General features: G+C 44.3%; 1 protein-coding gene across 2 annotated transcripts in view; it reads left to right on the top strand.

The window, feature by feature from the left end:
• The window catches only part of LOC142589870 (cell division cycle and apoptosis regulator protein 1-like), a 221,717-nt gene that overhangs the window by 104,691 nt on the left and 99,974 nt on the right, over positions 1-17,052 (top strand). For both annotated transcript variants that reach the window (XM_075701526.1, XM_075701519.1), the window contains 2 exons: positions 2,887-3,144; positions 5,833-6,094. In XM_075701526.1, the coding sequence (XP_075557641.1) occupies positions 2,887-3,144; positions 5,833-6,094 (520 nt within the window). The remainder of the gene's footprint in view (positions 1-2,886; positions 3,145-5,832; positions 6,095-17,052) is intronic.

Genomic DNA, 17,052 nt, shown 5'->3' with positions numbered 1-17,052 from the left:
GCGTGCCTCATAATTAAATTGTGGTTTTGGCACATAAAAACCCAGAATTTAATTTCTTCCTTTCTCTTTCTCTGCCAGCTGTTAGCATAAAATGTGCAGCCCGCTCTACAGACAGGACAGCAAGTAAATTTACTTGTGCACGAGGACGTGTGCTGCCCTTCAGCCAATCGAACTGTGCCTGCATTGCTAAACCCGGCAGTGATTGTGGAAAACAAGCAATTAAAATTTGCCAGCTCGATATATGCAGCTGGAAAGAAAACTGGATAGGCCCATTGCTGCACTGAGAGCTCGCACTATTGTCGACATTGTGACAGGGCACAGGCTCCAATCTGGGCAGCTGTTTCTAAGGGTAGTAATAAACTTCAAAGCCACCTTTGTGTTTCTCCACAAATCTTGAATCCGCAGGACATCACTTGGACTGCTTTTTCAGGCGAGTTGGCACACCTGTATATCTTTCAAAGTATTTTTGTACATGTACCAACACGATTTTCAGATCAGTTGTTATGGACAGTACATTATTTAAGCTCTTGTTTATATTTATGTACACCTTTTCTTTTGTACAGGGTGTCCCAGCTATCATGCACCAAGCTTAAAAAGAAAGTGAAGTCTTCTATATGGATGAAGCCACTTTTATGTTGCTTGTAGCAAACCGAAAAAGTGCCCAGTACTTGTATTGCTCCAAATTAAGTAGTTTAATTATTTACCTAACCTTTCAATTATTGTAGTACTTATGGCAGATATGTCAATACTCTGTTTTAAAACCTTCAGAAACATCAATTTAAATTGTTTTATGATAAGGAGCCAACAAACACTGACACCAAATCTTGAATCCGGCAACATTGGTGCCTTCAGGTAGCATGTGTGGGTTTTTAGACCAGTTGCCTTTACCCAAAAAGATCACATTCTCATGACGCCTGTGGCAGAAAGGATGTTCCACATCCACCGCCAAGGTTTGTGAGTAGTGGCGCTGGCTAACATTCCCAGGGTTCTACTAGGAAATATAAGTAGCCAAGAAAGTGAACGGGGAAACGGCGTCGCGGTAGCTCAATTGGTAGAGCATCACACGCATAATGCAAAGGTTGTGGGATCATTCCCCACCTCCAGCAAGTTGTCAAGTGTATTTCCATTAATTTATCGTTTCTTTATTTCATTTATTAAGCCAAGTAATTTCCCTTATCTTGTCCTCGGTGTCAGTGTTTGTTGGCTTCTTATGATATGACTAATAAAAATCGGGCCCCTCGCTTAACCCCCTTTCTTCTAACTCAAATTGTTTGTGGCATGCTATTTCTTATGTAGCTCTTCTTTTTATGTTCAGAAGAAAGCCAGCAAAATGTTTAATCGTGTGTTTGTACGTATAACTCGCACCAAAAATTTTTAAAATTTAACAGTAAAGTCGGGGTGCGGGTTGTACGCGAATTTTGCCCTGAGGTGTGGCTTCTTGGTAGGGCACGCCGTGCTGCTGTGAAGCGACATCTCATGGCAAGGTTCACCATTCGAAAGTTTCTTTATCACCTAGGGAATCCCACTGCTGTGTGTTGAAGCTTCTTTCTCCTCCTCTTTACGATTCACCATTTTCTGTTTAACAGTGCAGGCAGTGCCAGCAAACGTGTATGTTACCTGTTCTTTTGACGTTCCCTCAGTCTGTACGAAGTGCTTTGCCATAGGATGAATAGCCGAATCACTGTAAAGATTTTTGGCTCCGTCGTGTTTGCTCCGTTGTCGATGCCCGTACAAGGGCTTCTTCGTCCGCGCTGTCATTTGAATACTACCTGTGAAGAGATCCAATTCACGTCACATGTGATGTGACTGATTCGTGCGGGATCCTGTCAGTCGTGTGAATCCTGCTTTACCCACATCACCAAAGAGGCGGGGAACAGAGCTGCTTGCTGAAGATGTGGATGGGTCATGCATTCACGAATGGAGACTGTCTTTGCAAAGAGTTGAGAGTTATTGTGTGGTGATCTTCGTTGGTTATATGGGCTGATTTTTTCGTTTTCTAATTTTATTCCCTTCACTTTTTTCTACTCCTCGTGATGTTTTAACAGGAGGGGGTGGGAGGGGCACTGGTTATGCTTGGTGGCGGGTTATACGTGCAAAAATATGGTAAAAGTTGACCAGGCTTCCCACTTCTGTGCCACAGCAGTGCTGCTTTCAAACATGCAGGAAATGACCTAATTTCACACTGTTAGACCATTTTGATCTAAAAAAAAACATGCCAAAATTCTTTGAGGTGGCTGCGACATTCATGTCCATGTTCGGTTTGGCCTTATGCAGCACATTGATAGCTTGTGCTGTGATTTTTGATAACTTGGTTTTGGCAGTCTGCTTGCTGCTGTCACAAGTGGTTGTTTGCTTTGATGCGATGCTCGAGGCTAGCAGAAATGTGACTGTCATATCAAGGTAGATGCCCTGTCAAAGCAGGGCAACCACCAGGCCAGTCATGGGTCACATATCATATTCATATTTGAGACCAGCACTGCTTCGATGTGCAAGCAGGGCATGAACTTTCTTTTAAATGGGAAGGAAGAATAACACAAGAAATAGCGTGCCACAAGTAATTAAAATTGTTGTTTCAGAATGTGCTCTAAAACAATGTAAAAGTTAATGAATCACCATAAACTAAATAATTAGGAACAGTACAAAAAATACTGGGTCCGTCTTCAGATTGCTGCATAGAAGGTTTCACTTTCTTTTCAAGCTTAGTGAATGATAGCTGGGAAACTTTTTACACATTCAGTCATTTAATTCGCAAGCAGTGTCTTTATTTTCTGTGTTGTCATTCTTCTGCAATTGATAGGCTGAGAAAACAGTGTGAGTGGCACTGACTGCTTTCTATTTTGCCATATTTGGCGTGGACAGTGATTTGATTTGACTGTCTTTCATTAGGTCACCCATTCGAGATCTTAGATCAAGAGATCGGGATCGTGACAGGGAAAGGGATCGAGATCTGCGGGGTCCAGCACAGTCACCCGATCGTGACTATCGAGGGCCAGGTCAAGACCATGATGGCAGCAGCACTTCGTCATTGGCTCGCAAGCATCCCTTGTCACCTCCCCGACGAGGTGGTGGAGGCTCTCCGCCACGGCGCAAACCACGAATGATGCCTCGCTATGTGGTGGACATTCCTGCAGTCTGCTTAGAGCAGTTGAGTGTGCTGTATTCTTATTTCCTGTTTTTTTTTTTTTTTCTAGCCTTTACTAATAAATAACGACCTAATAGGACCTAATAAATAAACGACAAAGAATGAAAGTGTCCAACTCAAGATATAGGATAGAATTCACGTAACTGTCAAAACCGATAAACAAGGAGAAAACAAGGGACATATTATAATGTGAGAAAGACTAAGGAAGCCATAAAAAAAATGGACGCAGCATGAAATCACTGAGAAGGAAACTTGACATAGGACAAACCAAGATGTATGCACTGAAAGATAAGCAGGGTAATATCATCAGCAATCTCGAAGGTATAGTAAAAGCAAAAGAAGAATTCTATATTGATCTGAACAGTACTCGGAGGAGTCTGGATACCTCCATTAGAAATGGTCATGAACAGGATATAGAAACTCCTCCTTTAAATAGCGATGAAGTCAGAAGGCCCTTGCAAGACATGAAACGAGGAAGAGCGGCAGGAGAAGATGGAATAACAGTCAATTGAATCAAAGATGGAGATATAATGCTTGAAAAACTGCCAGGTCTCTGTACGAAGTGTCTATCAACTTCAAGGGTCCTAGGGAACTGGAAGAATGCAAACATTATACTAATCCACAAAAAGGGAGACGTTAAAGAATTGAACAATTATAGGCTCACTAGCTTACTCCCAGTCTTATATAAAATATTCAACAAGATAATTTGCAATAGAATAAGGGCAACAGCGGACTTTAGTCAACCAAGGGAATAGGCTGGCTTCAGGAAGGGATACTCTACAATGGATCACATCCATGTCATCAATCAGGTAATTGAGAAATCTGCAGAGTACAATCAGCCTCTCTATATAGCCTTCATAGATTACGAAAAGGCATTTGATTCAGTAGAGATACCAGCAGTCATAGAGGCATTACGTAATCAAGGAGTACAGGCCGCTTACGTAAATATCTTGGCAAATATCTACAGAGATTCCACAGCTACCTTAATTCTACACGAGAAAAGTAGGAAGATAGCTATAAAGAAAGGGGTCAGACAAGGAGACACATTCTCTCAAATGCTATTCACTGCGTGCTTGGAAGGAGTATTCAAGCTATTAAACTGGGAAGGCTTAGGAGTGAGGATCAACGGCGTGTGCCTCAGCAACCTTCGGTTTACAGATGACATTCTCCTGTTCAACAACACTGGAGACGAGTTACAACAAATGATTGAGGAAGGAACTTAAGAGAGAGAGTGTAAGAGTGGAGTTGGAGATTAATATTGTCACGTAGTAGTGACGGTGAAAAAAAGCAGCAAAACTGGGAATGACGAAACTAGTGTTTTATTGGGCGAACTTGTGCCCTCAAATACAGGCTACACTTAAAGAATGGTGACAATGGCAAACACAGTCGGCGATCGGAAAAAATGTGATCTGCCGGTCAAACACGTCGGCTTCTATACACGAGTCATCAAAGGTTCCAGAGCAATCGGTGCTGCCCGCATGTCTTCACAAAAGTTCTACACAAGTCGCGTCGCACATGCAATCAGATTACACAAGCTTCGGTGACAACAGAACCATCAATACCATTCGAGAAACTTCCGATACATGCAGGTGCGTCCCGCACAGAGCGATAACATTCGTCAGACGGTGAAAAGTGCTCACCCGTAAAAGATAAGTCCACGTGTCAATATTTAGACTACAAAGATAATGATGAATAGCTCGGCAAGGGAACAATAGTTCAGGATTGCCACTTACCCTCTAAAGTCTATGAAGGAGTACGTTTGCCTAGGTCAATTACTCACTGGGAACCCTGATCATGAAAATGAAATTCATAAAAGAATAAAAATGGGTTCGATCGCATACGGCAGACATTGTCAGCTCCTGACTAGAAGCTTACCATTATCATTGAAAAGGAAGGTGTACAATCAGTGCATTTTACCGGTGCTGACATATGGGGCAGAAACTTGGAGACTGACAAAAAAGCTTGAGAACAAGCTAAGGACCGCGCAAAGAGCGATGGAACGAAGGATGCTAGGCATAACGTTAAGAGACAGAAAGAGAGCGGTTTGGATAAGAAAGCAAACGGGTATATCCGATATTCTAATTCACATTGAAAGAAAAAAATGGAGCTGTGTGGGTCATGTAATGCGTAGGTTACATAACCGGTGGGCCCATTAGGGTTACAGAAATGGTGCCAAAAGAAGGGAAGCACAGTCGAGGACGGCAGAAGACTAGATAGGGCGATGAAATTAAGAAATTCGTGGGTGCTAGTTGGAACCGGTTGGCGCAGGACATGGGTAATTGGAGATCGCAGGGAGAGGCCTTCGTCCTGCCGTGGACATAAAATAGGCTTATGATGATGATGAGAATGTTGGCAGTAATTACACTGTTGATATTAATTCTGGGATGCTATGAATTTCCAGACTCTGCTTGGTGGAACGCATTCCATGCAATGCATTGTTATAACTGGCTTGTGTTTTAAGTGGTCTGTGGTGTGCTACTTTTGCAAGTCAAGCCTGTGGCTTCCCAGTAATGCTCAGCTCTCTGTGGGGATCTCTGAAAATCTGAAGGACATGAGCCATTTTGCTTGGATTTCAGTCAGATTTTCTGCCGAGCTGCTGAATGATTGACTGAGTGATTCATTTTGTGTTCACATAGTAAGCTTAGCTGGTCCATTTGCCAACTAGTTCTCTTTTGTGGTCTCTTCTCTAGGCGGGAGCTTGGTGTGGTGGACTTGCGCAAGCGCTATCCAAACATGTACATACCATCAGACTTCTTTCATGCGTACATCTGCTGGCAAGAGTGCTTTCCGCTACACCGCCCCTTTGGCCTCAACTACCCGTGCTGTTTCCAAGTGCTGCCGAAAGACACCTGCCCTGCTCCACCGTCTCTGCCCAGTGCAACCCATTTGGAGTCGCCATTGCTTCCGGCTATGTTAGACCCATCAGACATAGATTTTTCCTTCAGTGCCAAGGTGAGTGTACTGTAGATTGCTAGACATTATAATAGACAAAGGAGGTCATTTGATCCACTGAATTTGTCCTACCACATACCTGCTAACTCTCCAGATTTGTCCAGGAGTATCCTGAATTTGTATAAATCCTCCTGATTGTATGGACGCCGTCATAAATATCCCAAAAAGACTGACCCAACCCCACTGCAAAAAATGAACACACAAAAAGAACCTGCATCATGCAGCACAGCTTTCACTTTTATCTTTATTACATTGAAGACCCCGTTATGGGGTATTAAAATTGCAGTAGAGCCTGCATCCTAATTGTCCTTACGCACTAGGTAGCCAGCTGAAGTCAAATGTACTGTCATTTATGCACAGGCAGTGTTGGCTTCACTAAGTTCGCTTCAGCTCGAGACGTGTGTTGAGAAGGGTGCTTTAGGCAAAGGTCTATCCATTGCCTTCTCTATTTTTTCAGTGCCAGCGCAATCGCTCGCTTGCTTCCCCATGGGAGCCATTGGTGCGCCTTAGTTCAGTAAGTTGCCGTGATGCAATGCTACCCAGATGGTATGACTGCTTACGCCATGTGTGCGTCTAAGCGTGCGTCGCTGCCATTTCAGTGGAGAAACGGTAGACGCTCCGTCCCTGCGTCTGTCAAGTTATCATGCGTCTATCAGTCCCTCTGACTTACGTCGTGATGCGCCACCCAGAGGGTGCTCTCCTCCACAACCGGAAAGTAGGCGCGAGTGCTAGCCTATGTGAGAGAGTGGGAAAAGAAGATAGGAGAGGGGTGGGGGTGAATGGTTGGATCGGCCGTATCTGTCTGGCATTGAAAAATATAGAGAAGGTGATGGTCTATCATACATTACATAATGGCGATTTCCCTTAAGCCTTTCATTAGAGCGAGAAAATGGTTGTTTTTTATATTTATTTATTTCAATAGTACTGCCAGCCTCTGGTGAGAGACCTTAAGTGGGAAGGCTTATAAACATGAAGAAAAAAATAACGCTAAAACAATACATTGAATACAAGCCACAAAAGTTGAGCAGAATGAAATAGCACTGAATTGAAGACGTGAAAAAGCATGTAATTTGCAAAAACACAGCATTTAGTGCTAACAATGTGAGAGTATCGCCAAAAAAAATTAAGCAAGCTGCTCTTCACATTGCGTTGGCAAACATTTAGAGATAGAAAAGCAGAAAAACATATGTACGACGTGCAACAAATGCTTTCACAACATATCCTTTTAGACCAATGTAGTGAAATGGGGTGTGTAAAAATAGTTGGCAGTTGCAGAAGCATAAAACACGTGCGTGCGATCACTTGGAAGGACAGGTTGGAAAAAAAAAATGTGTGTGTGTGTGGGATAGGGCTGTCAACGCACCTCGCACATTTTATAATTTCTTTAAGCACTTTTTAAAATGAACCTGTGGTGTCACAGGCAACAGCTGCAGCAGGCAGTTTATTCCATCCCATACTACAGTAAACTCTCATTAAGACGAACTCAGTTAAGCTGAATTCTCACATACAACAAACAACATGGGAACGTTTGTTTGATTTTCCATGGGCTTAATGCAAAAAAATCCGCCTCAGACGTGCCGTAAAAACGCACGTATTATACGAGGTTTTTTCCTATTATTAGCATCCCAAATTTTCGCCTCATACTATATGCAGATCTGAACAAAAATTTCAGTCAGAAATGTGGGCTAGGAGTTTTGGTTTCATTATTGCTGCGTGGCTATGGCTTCGTTTCATTATTGCTGCGTGACTACTGCATCATTTCTTTATTGTTGAGTGTGCACCTTGGCAGCACATGTGCAAACCACGCTTTGCAAAGTGCATCTTTTTTATTCCGCATTGAAGGACCAAGATATCCGGACCACGAAAACAGTGCTCGGCTGTTTTCTAGAGAAAGGTTATTTTAGCCGCACAGGACATCGGCAACAGTGCGGCCGGTAGGCAGTTTGGCGTCAACAAGGGAAGCATTTGCGGGTGGCGTCGACAGAAGGAAGCCCTTTTCGAGTGCAGCGGAACACGAAGAAGCTTTTCGCGGCCCGAAGAGTGGGACATTCCCGGAAATCAAACTTGTCCTGACGGATACAAAAAAGAAACTAATACCAGTAACTGCTTCATCGCTCCAGCCGTGCGGTGAAGCACTTCGTGGTTTTTGTGAAGCATAGGGGCACTCCACACTTTTTGCACAAAACGTTTGTTTTTGGTTCAACTTTGCGGTCCTCTTGACACATTTTGCAGTTTTGCCTTTTCGGCATCTTCCAGAGGGTCCTTTTGAGGAAGTTTAACCAGTTCGTCTGGAGTCGCCTCTTCCAGGACCCATCTCTCTCAGCATAGCTGGGCAGCTCCAGAATATGCATCCAATCTTATTTGTTTGTATTTTTGCAGATAGTCTTTATCATCTCTGCAGTAAAGAAGAGCAGAAAAAAATCCTGCGCCATTGTAATCTATCTTGCGCTGCTCCGTAATGCTGTGCCAAGTTGTGTTCTGGGCAACCATCTTTGGCATGAACTCAATTTTCTGTTTAAGCTTTTCCTAGACGCTAGAGTTACACTATGTACGCGCAACCTTGAGCGATCGGAAAAACATGTTTTCTGCTCTTGGCCGACGGGAATGGGGGGCTTTGTTTCCGGCCGCAAAGCCCTCCACGTCTCAGTAAGGTGCCTGGTGGTGGTCTCGTGCAGACGGTGACCTCTCGGTGAGCGCATATTTCCCCTCATCTTTTAAGAGGTTCTATACTTACACGCATTTGTCTCGCAAACCATATTTATTTCAAGGGAGTTTTCCACGTCTCAATAATTTCTCTTGTCGTATTCGAGTGCTGATTGCCGTGTTATAGTTTGTTAACGAAGCTTTCCCTCAAGTCTAAATATTTTAAGGCAGTTTGTCCTGTGCGTATCATGGCCACGCACGCTTATATCGCCTTTCGTTTCTCTACCACGGGTGCGCTTTAAAACCACGGCGCTGCAGTTTTACTTTCCTTTCCTTCCTTCTTCTCCGCCTTTAAACTGGCCCTCTTAACTACTACACGCAGAGACAAAGCAACAGCGCGTGCATTAGATCACATAGATGAGATGAATATTTACAATTATTATTAGGGTTATAATTATATTCGAGTGCTGATTGCTGTGCTATCGTTGTTAACGAAGCTTTCCCTCAAGTCTAAATATGTTAAGGCAGTTTGTTGTGTGCGTATCATGGCCACGCACGCTTATATCGCCTTCCGTTTCTCTACCACGGGTGTGCTTTAAAACCACGGCGCTGCAATATTGCTTTCCTTTCCTTCCTTCTCCGCCTTTAAACTGGCTCTCTTAACTACTGCACGCATAGACAAAGCAACAGCGCGCGCATGCACTCCCATAGATGAGATGAATATTTACAGTTATTATTAGGGTTATAATTATATTTGAGGGCTGATTGCTGAGCTATCGTTTGCTAACGAAGCTTTCCCTCATGTCTAAATATTTTAAGGCAGTTTGTCGTGTGCATATCTTGACCACGCAAGCTTATATCGCCTTCCGTTTCTCTACCCCGGGTACGCTTTAAAACCCCGGCGCTGGAATTTTGCTTCAGAGACTTTCCTTTCCTTCCTTCTTCTCCGCCCTTAAACTGGCTCTCTTAACCACTACACGCAGAGACAAAGCAACAGCGCGCGCATGTGCTCCCATAGATGATATAAATATATATATATATAGAACATTATCAGTCATAGCTCTCGTAGTATAACCCTCTGGGCCATTTCCCTTTTTTTTTTTTCGAAAATAGTCCTATTAGGGTTATTATAATTACACGAAGGTATTTCGCTCTCGTCAGCAGCAGTCCCTGAGATAGTTATTCTGGCGGCTAGCTTCCCACGCTATGCGTGCTGCCCTCGCACCTGTTTAAGCTTTTCCTAGACGCTAGAGTTACACTATGTACGTGCAACCTTGAGCGATCGGAAAAACACGTTTTCTGCTCTTCGCCGACGGGAATGTGGGGGGCTTTGTTTCCGGCCGCAAAGCCCTCCACGTCTTAGTAAGGTGCCTGGTGGTGGTCTCGTGCGGACGGTGACCTCTCGGTGAGAGCATATTTCCCATCATCTTTTAAGAGGTTCTATACTTACACTCATTTGTCTCGCAAACCATATTTATTTCAAGGGAGTTTTCCACGTCTCAACAATTTCTCTTGTCGTATTCGAGTGCTGATTGCCGTGTTATAGTTTGTTAACGAAGCTTTCCCTCAAGTCTAAATATTTTAAGGCAGTTTGTCCTAGTCTCTAAAGCCGCTCAAGTTCGCTCTTCTCCTCGGGCGGCCATTTCTCCAAGAAAATATACCTTCGAACCACTCCACTTCCAAAAATCTACCATCGCGGACAACATCAGTCCCTTTCCAAGTAAGTATGAGGCTCGGAGCAGGAGTTATGGCGCTTGATAGTAACCTGGGGCCTGACGAACCAACCGACTGAGCTATCTTTCCGGGCAACATCCAAGGGTCACGAGTTCAAATCACCTCTTATGTTCCTTTTTTTTCCCCCGAAATTTTTTTTTCTTTTTTTTTTCTTTTTAATGTCTTTTCCTTTATGTTATCACTGTACGGGAACCCTCCTTCAAAAAAAAAAAAAAAGATATATATGGTCAATTATATATGGCCACACGTGTGCAGGTCATAAATACCAGGCTCTCCAGCTGAGTGCCATCCATGCGGTATAACCGAGCTCAGATTGGTCCACCTTGACTGATCAAATAGGGCACCACTGTAGGTGAAATGAGGCGCACAACTCCTGCGGGACCCGCCGTGGTTGCTCAGTGGCTATGGTGTTAGACTGCTGAGCACGAGGTCGTGGGATCGAATCCCGGGTACTTAGAATTAGGTGCACGTTAAAGAACCCCAGGTGGTCAAAATTTCCGGAGTCCTCCACTACGGCGTGCCTCATAATCAGAAAGTGGTTTTGTCACGTAAAACCCCATAATTTAATTTAACTCCTGCGGGGGCGGTAGAGTATCCGCCTCCCGTGCAAGAGGACCGTGGTTCAAATCCTGGTGCCGCGCAATTCTCCACCGGAAAATACAAAAAAAAAAACGTGTGTTGAGAAAATTGCACAAACAGGCCTGGAGTGCGGCCTGATCCCGGTGACCAGAACCGGTAACGCACTCTCTCACCAGAGCAGGATTGGCCACCCTGGTGCAGTACTTGGCCACAACCTCCTATATGAATACAACAATCGAACCCCGGCCCTCAGTCCCCAGCAGCCGCGAAGCAACTGACCACGGCGGCGGTCAGATCTGTAACGCTGCAGAGGGTGCTAAGAATACCTGGCTCCGGACAGGCCGCCATTGGAATCTGAACCTGGCAACGTTTAACGTTAGAACGCTATCTAGCGAGGCGAGTCTAGCAGTGTTATTGGAGGAATTAGAGGGTAGTAAATGGGATATAATAGGGCTCAGTGAGGTTAGGAGGACAAAAGAAGCATATACAGTGCTAAAAAGCGGGCACGTACTGTGCTACCGGGGCTTAGCGGAGAGACGAGAACTGGGAGTCGGATTCCTGATTAATAAGGAAATAGCTGGTAACATACAGGAATTCTATAGCATTAACGAGAGGGTGGCAGGTCTTGTTGTGAAACTTAATAAGAGGTACAAATTGAAGGTGGTACAAGTCTATGCCCCTACATGCAGTCATGATGACCAGGAAGTCGAAAGCTTTTATGAAGACGTGGAATCGGCGATGGGTAAAGTCAAAACAAAATACACTATACTGATGGGCGACTTCAATGCCAGGGTAGGCAAGAAGCAGGCTGGAGACAAGTCAGTGGGGGAATATGGCATAGGCTCTAGGAATAGCAGAGGAGAGTTATTAGTAGAGTTTGCAGAACAGACTAATATGCGGATAATGAATACCTTTTTCTGCAAGCGGGTTAGCCGAAAGTGGACGTGGAGGAGCCCGAATGGTAAGACTAGAAATGAAATAGACTTCATACTCTGCGCGAACCCTGGCATCATACAAGATGTAGACGTGCTCGGCAAGGTACGCTGCAGTGACCATAGGATGGTAAGAACTCGAATTAGCCTAGACTTGAGGAGGAAACTGGTACACAAGAAGCCAATCAATGAGTTAGCGGTAAGAGGGAAACTAGAGGAATTCTGGATCAAGCTACAGAACAGGTATTCGGCTTTAACTCAGGAAGAGGACCTTAGTGTTGAAGCAATGAACGACAATCTCATGGGCATCATTAAGGAGTGCGCAATAGAAGTCGGTGGTAACGCCGTTAGACAGGAAACCAGTAAGCTATCGCAGGAGACGAAAGATCTGATCAACAAACGCCAATGTATGAAAGCTTCTAACCCTACAGCTAGAATAGAACTGGCAGAACTTTCTAAGCTAATCAACAAGCGTAAGAATGCGGACATCAGGAACTATAATATGGATAGAATTGAACAGGCTCTCAGAAACGGAGGAAGCCTAAAAACAGTGAAGAAGAAACTAGGAATAGGCAAGAATCAGATGTGTGCGTTAAGAGACAAAGCCGGCAATATCGTTGCTAATATGGATGAGATAGTTCAAGTGGCTGAGGAGTTCTATAGAGATTTATACAGTACCAGTGGCACCCACGACGATAGTGGAAGAGATAATAGCCTAGAGGAATTCGAAATCCCACAGGTAACGCCAGAAGAAGTAAAGAAAGCCTTAGGAGCTATGCAAAGGGGGAAGGCAGCTGGGGAGGATCAGGTAACAGCAGATTTGTTGAAAGATGGTGGTCAGATTGTTCTAGAGAAACTGGCCACCCTGTATACGCAATGCCTCATAACCTCGAGCGTACCGGAATCTTGGAAGAACGCTAACATAATCCTAATCCTTAAGAAAGGGGACGCCAAAGACTTGAAAAATTATAGACCGATCAGCTTACTGTCCGTTGCCTACAAAGTAACTAAGGTAATCGCAAATAGAATCAGGAACACCTTAGACTTCTGTCAACCAAAGGACCAGGCAGGATTCCCTAAAGGCTACTCAACAATAGACCATATTCACACTATCAATCAAGTGATAGAGAAATGTGCAGAATATAACCAACCCTTATATATAGCTTTCATTGATTACGAGAAAGCGTTTGATTCAGTCGAAACCTCAGCAGTCATGGAGGCATTACGGAATCAGGGTGTAGATGAGCCATATGTAAATATACTGGAAGATATCTATAGCGGCTCCACAGCCACCGTAGTCCTCCACAAAGAAAGCAACAAAATCCCAATGAAGAAAGGCGTCAGACAGGGAGATACGATCTCTCCAATGCTATTCACAGCATGTTTACAGGAGGTATTCAGAGACCTGGAGTGGGAAGAATTGGGGATAAAAGTTGATGGAGAATGCCTTAGCAACTTGGGATTCGCTGATGATATTGCCTTGCTTAGTAACTCAGGAGGCCAATTGCAATGCATGCTCACTGACCTGGAGAGGCAAAGCAAAAGGGTGGGTCTGAAAATTAATCTGCAGAAAACTAAAGTAATGTTTAACAGTCTCGGAAGAGAACAGCAGTTTACGATAGGTAGCGAGGCACTGGAAGTGGTAAGGGAATACATCTACTTAGGGCAGGTAGTGACCACGGATCCGGATCATGGGACTGAAATAACCAAAAGAATAAGAATGGGCTGGGGTGCATTTGGCAGGCATTCTCAAATCATGAACAGCAGGTTGCCACTATCCTCAAAAGGAAAGTGTATAACAGCTGTGTGTTACCAGTACTCACATACGGGGCAGAAACCTGGAGGCTTACGAAAAGGGTTCTGCTGAAATTGAGGACGACGCAACGAGCTATGGAAAGAAGAACGTTAAGGGATAAGAAAAGAGCAGATTGGGTGAGACAACAAACGCGGGTAAATGACATCTTAGTTGAAATCAAGAAAAAGAAATGGGCATGGGCCGGACATGTAATGAGGAGGGAAGATAACCGATGGTCATTAAGGGTTACGGACTGGATTCCAAGGGAAGGGAAGCGTAGCAGGGGGCGACAGAAAGTTAGGTGGGCGGATGACATTAAGACGTTTGCAGGGACAACATGGCCACAATTAGTACATGACCGGGGTAGTTGGAGAAGTATGGGAGAGGCCTTTGCCCTGCAGTGGGCGTAACTAGGCTGCTGCTTCTGCTGCTGCTGCTGCTGCTGCTGCTGCTGCTGCTGCTGCTGCTGCTGCTGCTGCTGCTGCTGCTGCTGCTGCTGCTGCTGCTGCTGCTGCTGCTGCTGATGATGATGATGATGATGATGAATTTTCTTTACTGTCAGTGGCAGCACATCCTGGCCAATCAAAGCATGCACCCTGCAGAGAATCAGTATAGCTCTCAGGTCATGCACTAAGATAGGCAGATGAGCACACACGAGGAAGGAGATCGCTCAAGGCTATAAACAAAACTCGCTGGTGAACAGCAATGAATATCCCGGGCTGACTGAAAACATTGTCGCTGTTGGGAGGTCTCAAGCATGCTCTTGGGACAAAGGAACAAGAACACAGTAGTGCAATAAATCAAAAGGGCATTTATTTCACCTTTCATGCACTAATGCTTGCTAGCCAAATTACTACCCATAGAACATGCCAGTAGGCATGCGACAAATCAAGGATGTCAGGCTCACCACGACTGGATAGCAGGCGAATATGTTTGCCCTCATGCTGGGCACAAATGTCTAATTGTTCGTATGTACAGTCACGTGAGCAGTGGTGGGTTCGATCTATCGTGTTTGTCCATTCCACTGTTCTGGTTTTGGTCCTAAGCCTTTTGCAGGACAGTCCCTTAAACAGAGGGCGAGCGTGCGAAACGTCCATGCAGCTCGCCGCCCTCAAGCCAAGGAGAAGCAGGGTACAGTGAAATCTCGATATAATGAACTTCAGTGGACCATGGTAAATTGTTTGTTATTCTGGAAGGTCGTTATAGTAAAACCCCTAAAATTAACCAGTCTGGCATCAACCTGTCAGTTCATAAGTTATCATTTGAACAATCCACGAAAACATCACTCTTGGTGCTTGGCCCTCACTGTTGCTATTTTCCATAGACTCCTCCGCCACACATGACCTAAGCACCGTTTAATAAAAGTGACGCATGCAAAACAGACTCTGACGCTGAGAAAAGTACTGACAAAAAGGAAGCTCCATGATGCCTCCAAAGTGCTATGTTTTTGTTGTTGGTTTGTTTTTCACATTCCTTGCCATGTACACGGCAACTGTCGAGGTGGACACCTGAACCATTCCAAAGTGCAAGCATAGGGGTTTTTTACTACACCGTCTGGAAAGTGCGAAGTGTGACCGTGTAGCATTACCGCGAGTATTGAGGTTGCATTTCTCCTAGTGCCGCAGAAAGAAGCGCGAAAGAAAGAAGGGCGAACGAAGTAAGAGTAGGAAGGAAGGAAGAGATCACCTCTGTTACTAGGCAACACTTGTCTGGACAGAGCATGTGTCATCGCCTGTGCAATAGATTTTAAAAATTCTCTGTCACATTCTCTCTCTCTCTTTGGAGGGTTTGGTAACATGATACGGAAAATTAATAATAAAATGAAATTGTTTATTTGCCATCCTGTACATTTACAGATGGAGGGATTGTAGAAAAAAAGCTATCCTTCAACAGCTTGACGTCTCTACAATCCCTGTTTCTGCAGGGAGGCAGCATAACATATGCGCACATACAGATACATATATATATATATATATATATGTATATATATATATGCTGTATACATGACTTCACTGACATGTTTCTCACTCACACTTTGTTTCATGTCAAGAAACAAATTCAAAAACAGATACATAACGCTACTAGATATTACATAGAAACCGTATACATCAGTTTCAGTTCCTTGGATCATCATCAGCTGCAGCCTATTTTATGCCCACTGCAGGACGAAGGCCTCTCCCCGCAATCTCCAATTACCCCTGACCTGCGCCAGCCGATTCCAACTAGCACCCACAAATTTCCTAATTTTGTCGCACTACCTAGTCTTCTGTCGTCCCCTACTGCGCTTCCCTTCTCTTGGTACCCATTCTGTCACCCTAATGGTCCAACGGTTATCTAACCTGCGCATTACATGACCTGCCCAGCTCCATTTTTTTTCTCTTGCTGTCAATTAGAATATCATCTATACCCACTTGCTCTCTGATCCAAACCACTCTCTTTCTGTCTGTTAACGTTATGTCTAGCAATCTTCGTTCCATCGCTCTTTGCGCGATCCTTAACTGGTTCTCAAGCTTCTTTGTCAGTCTCCAAGTCTCTGCCCCATATGTCGGCACTGGTAAAATGCACTGATTGTACACCTTCATTTTCAATGATATTGGTAAGCTTCCAGTCAGGAGGTGACAATGTCAGCCGTATGCAATCCAACACATTTTTATTCATCTATGATTTTCCTTCTCATGATCAGGGTTTCCTGTAATTGACCTAGGTAAGTGTACTTCTTCACAGACTCTAGAGGCTGAGGGGCAATCCTGAACTCATGTTCCCTTGCCTACACTGAAACTGTAAGAAGCCAGCAGGAGGTTTGTGAAAAGTTTGTTAATCTGAAAACTTGGTTAATGTAGTGTTCATAGTAACTAGGTCTTGATGTACTCCATTTTGCACCCAAGTAACCCCACCAATAGGTGGCATTAGCAGCGCAACACTCACACCATCTCTCGTACTAATCTGCAACTACACTGACCGCTGCCGGCACCCAGCTACGCGGGCAAGCCGGATTACAGGAGATGCGAGCGCCATGTGGGCAAAGCAACATCAGGGGATGTGTGAAGGTCAAGCGTCCCCACACTGTCAGAGCATGAATGGGGTTTGCTGTCAACTTCTGACTCCTAATTCAAGTCCTGATCACTAAATTCAAGTGTGGGTGTAGCATAGTTCTGAGCAGGACACAATTCATAGTTAGACATATTGGTCATTTCGTAGTCATTACTGCTCACTAGTAAGCATTTTAGTCATTTGTAATCAATTGTGGTCTTTGCAAGCTGTCATTAGCCATATTG

The sequence above is a fragment of the Dermacentor variabilis genome, chromosome 1 (assembly GCF_050947875.1).
Source record: "Dermacentor variabilis isolate Ectoservices chromosome 1, ASM5094787v1, whole genome shotgun sequence".
Classification (NCBI taxonomy): domain Eukaryota; kingdom Metazoa; phylum Arthropoda; class Arachnida; order Ixodida; family Ixodidae; genus Dermacentor; species Dermacentor variabilis.
Note: the sequence above shows the minus strand (reverse complement) of the source record. Positions and strands in the feature narration are given on the sequence as shown.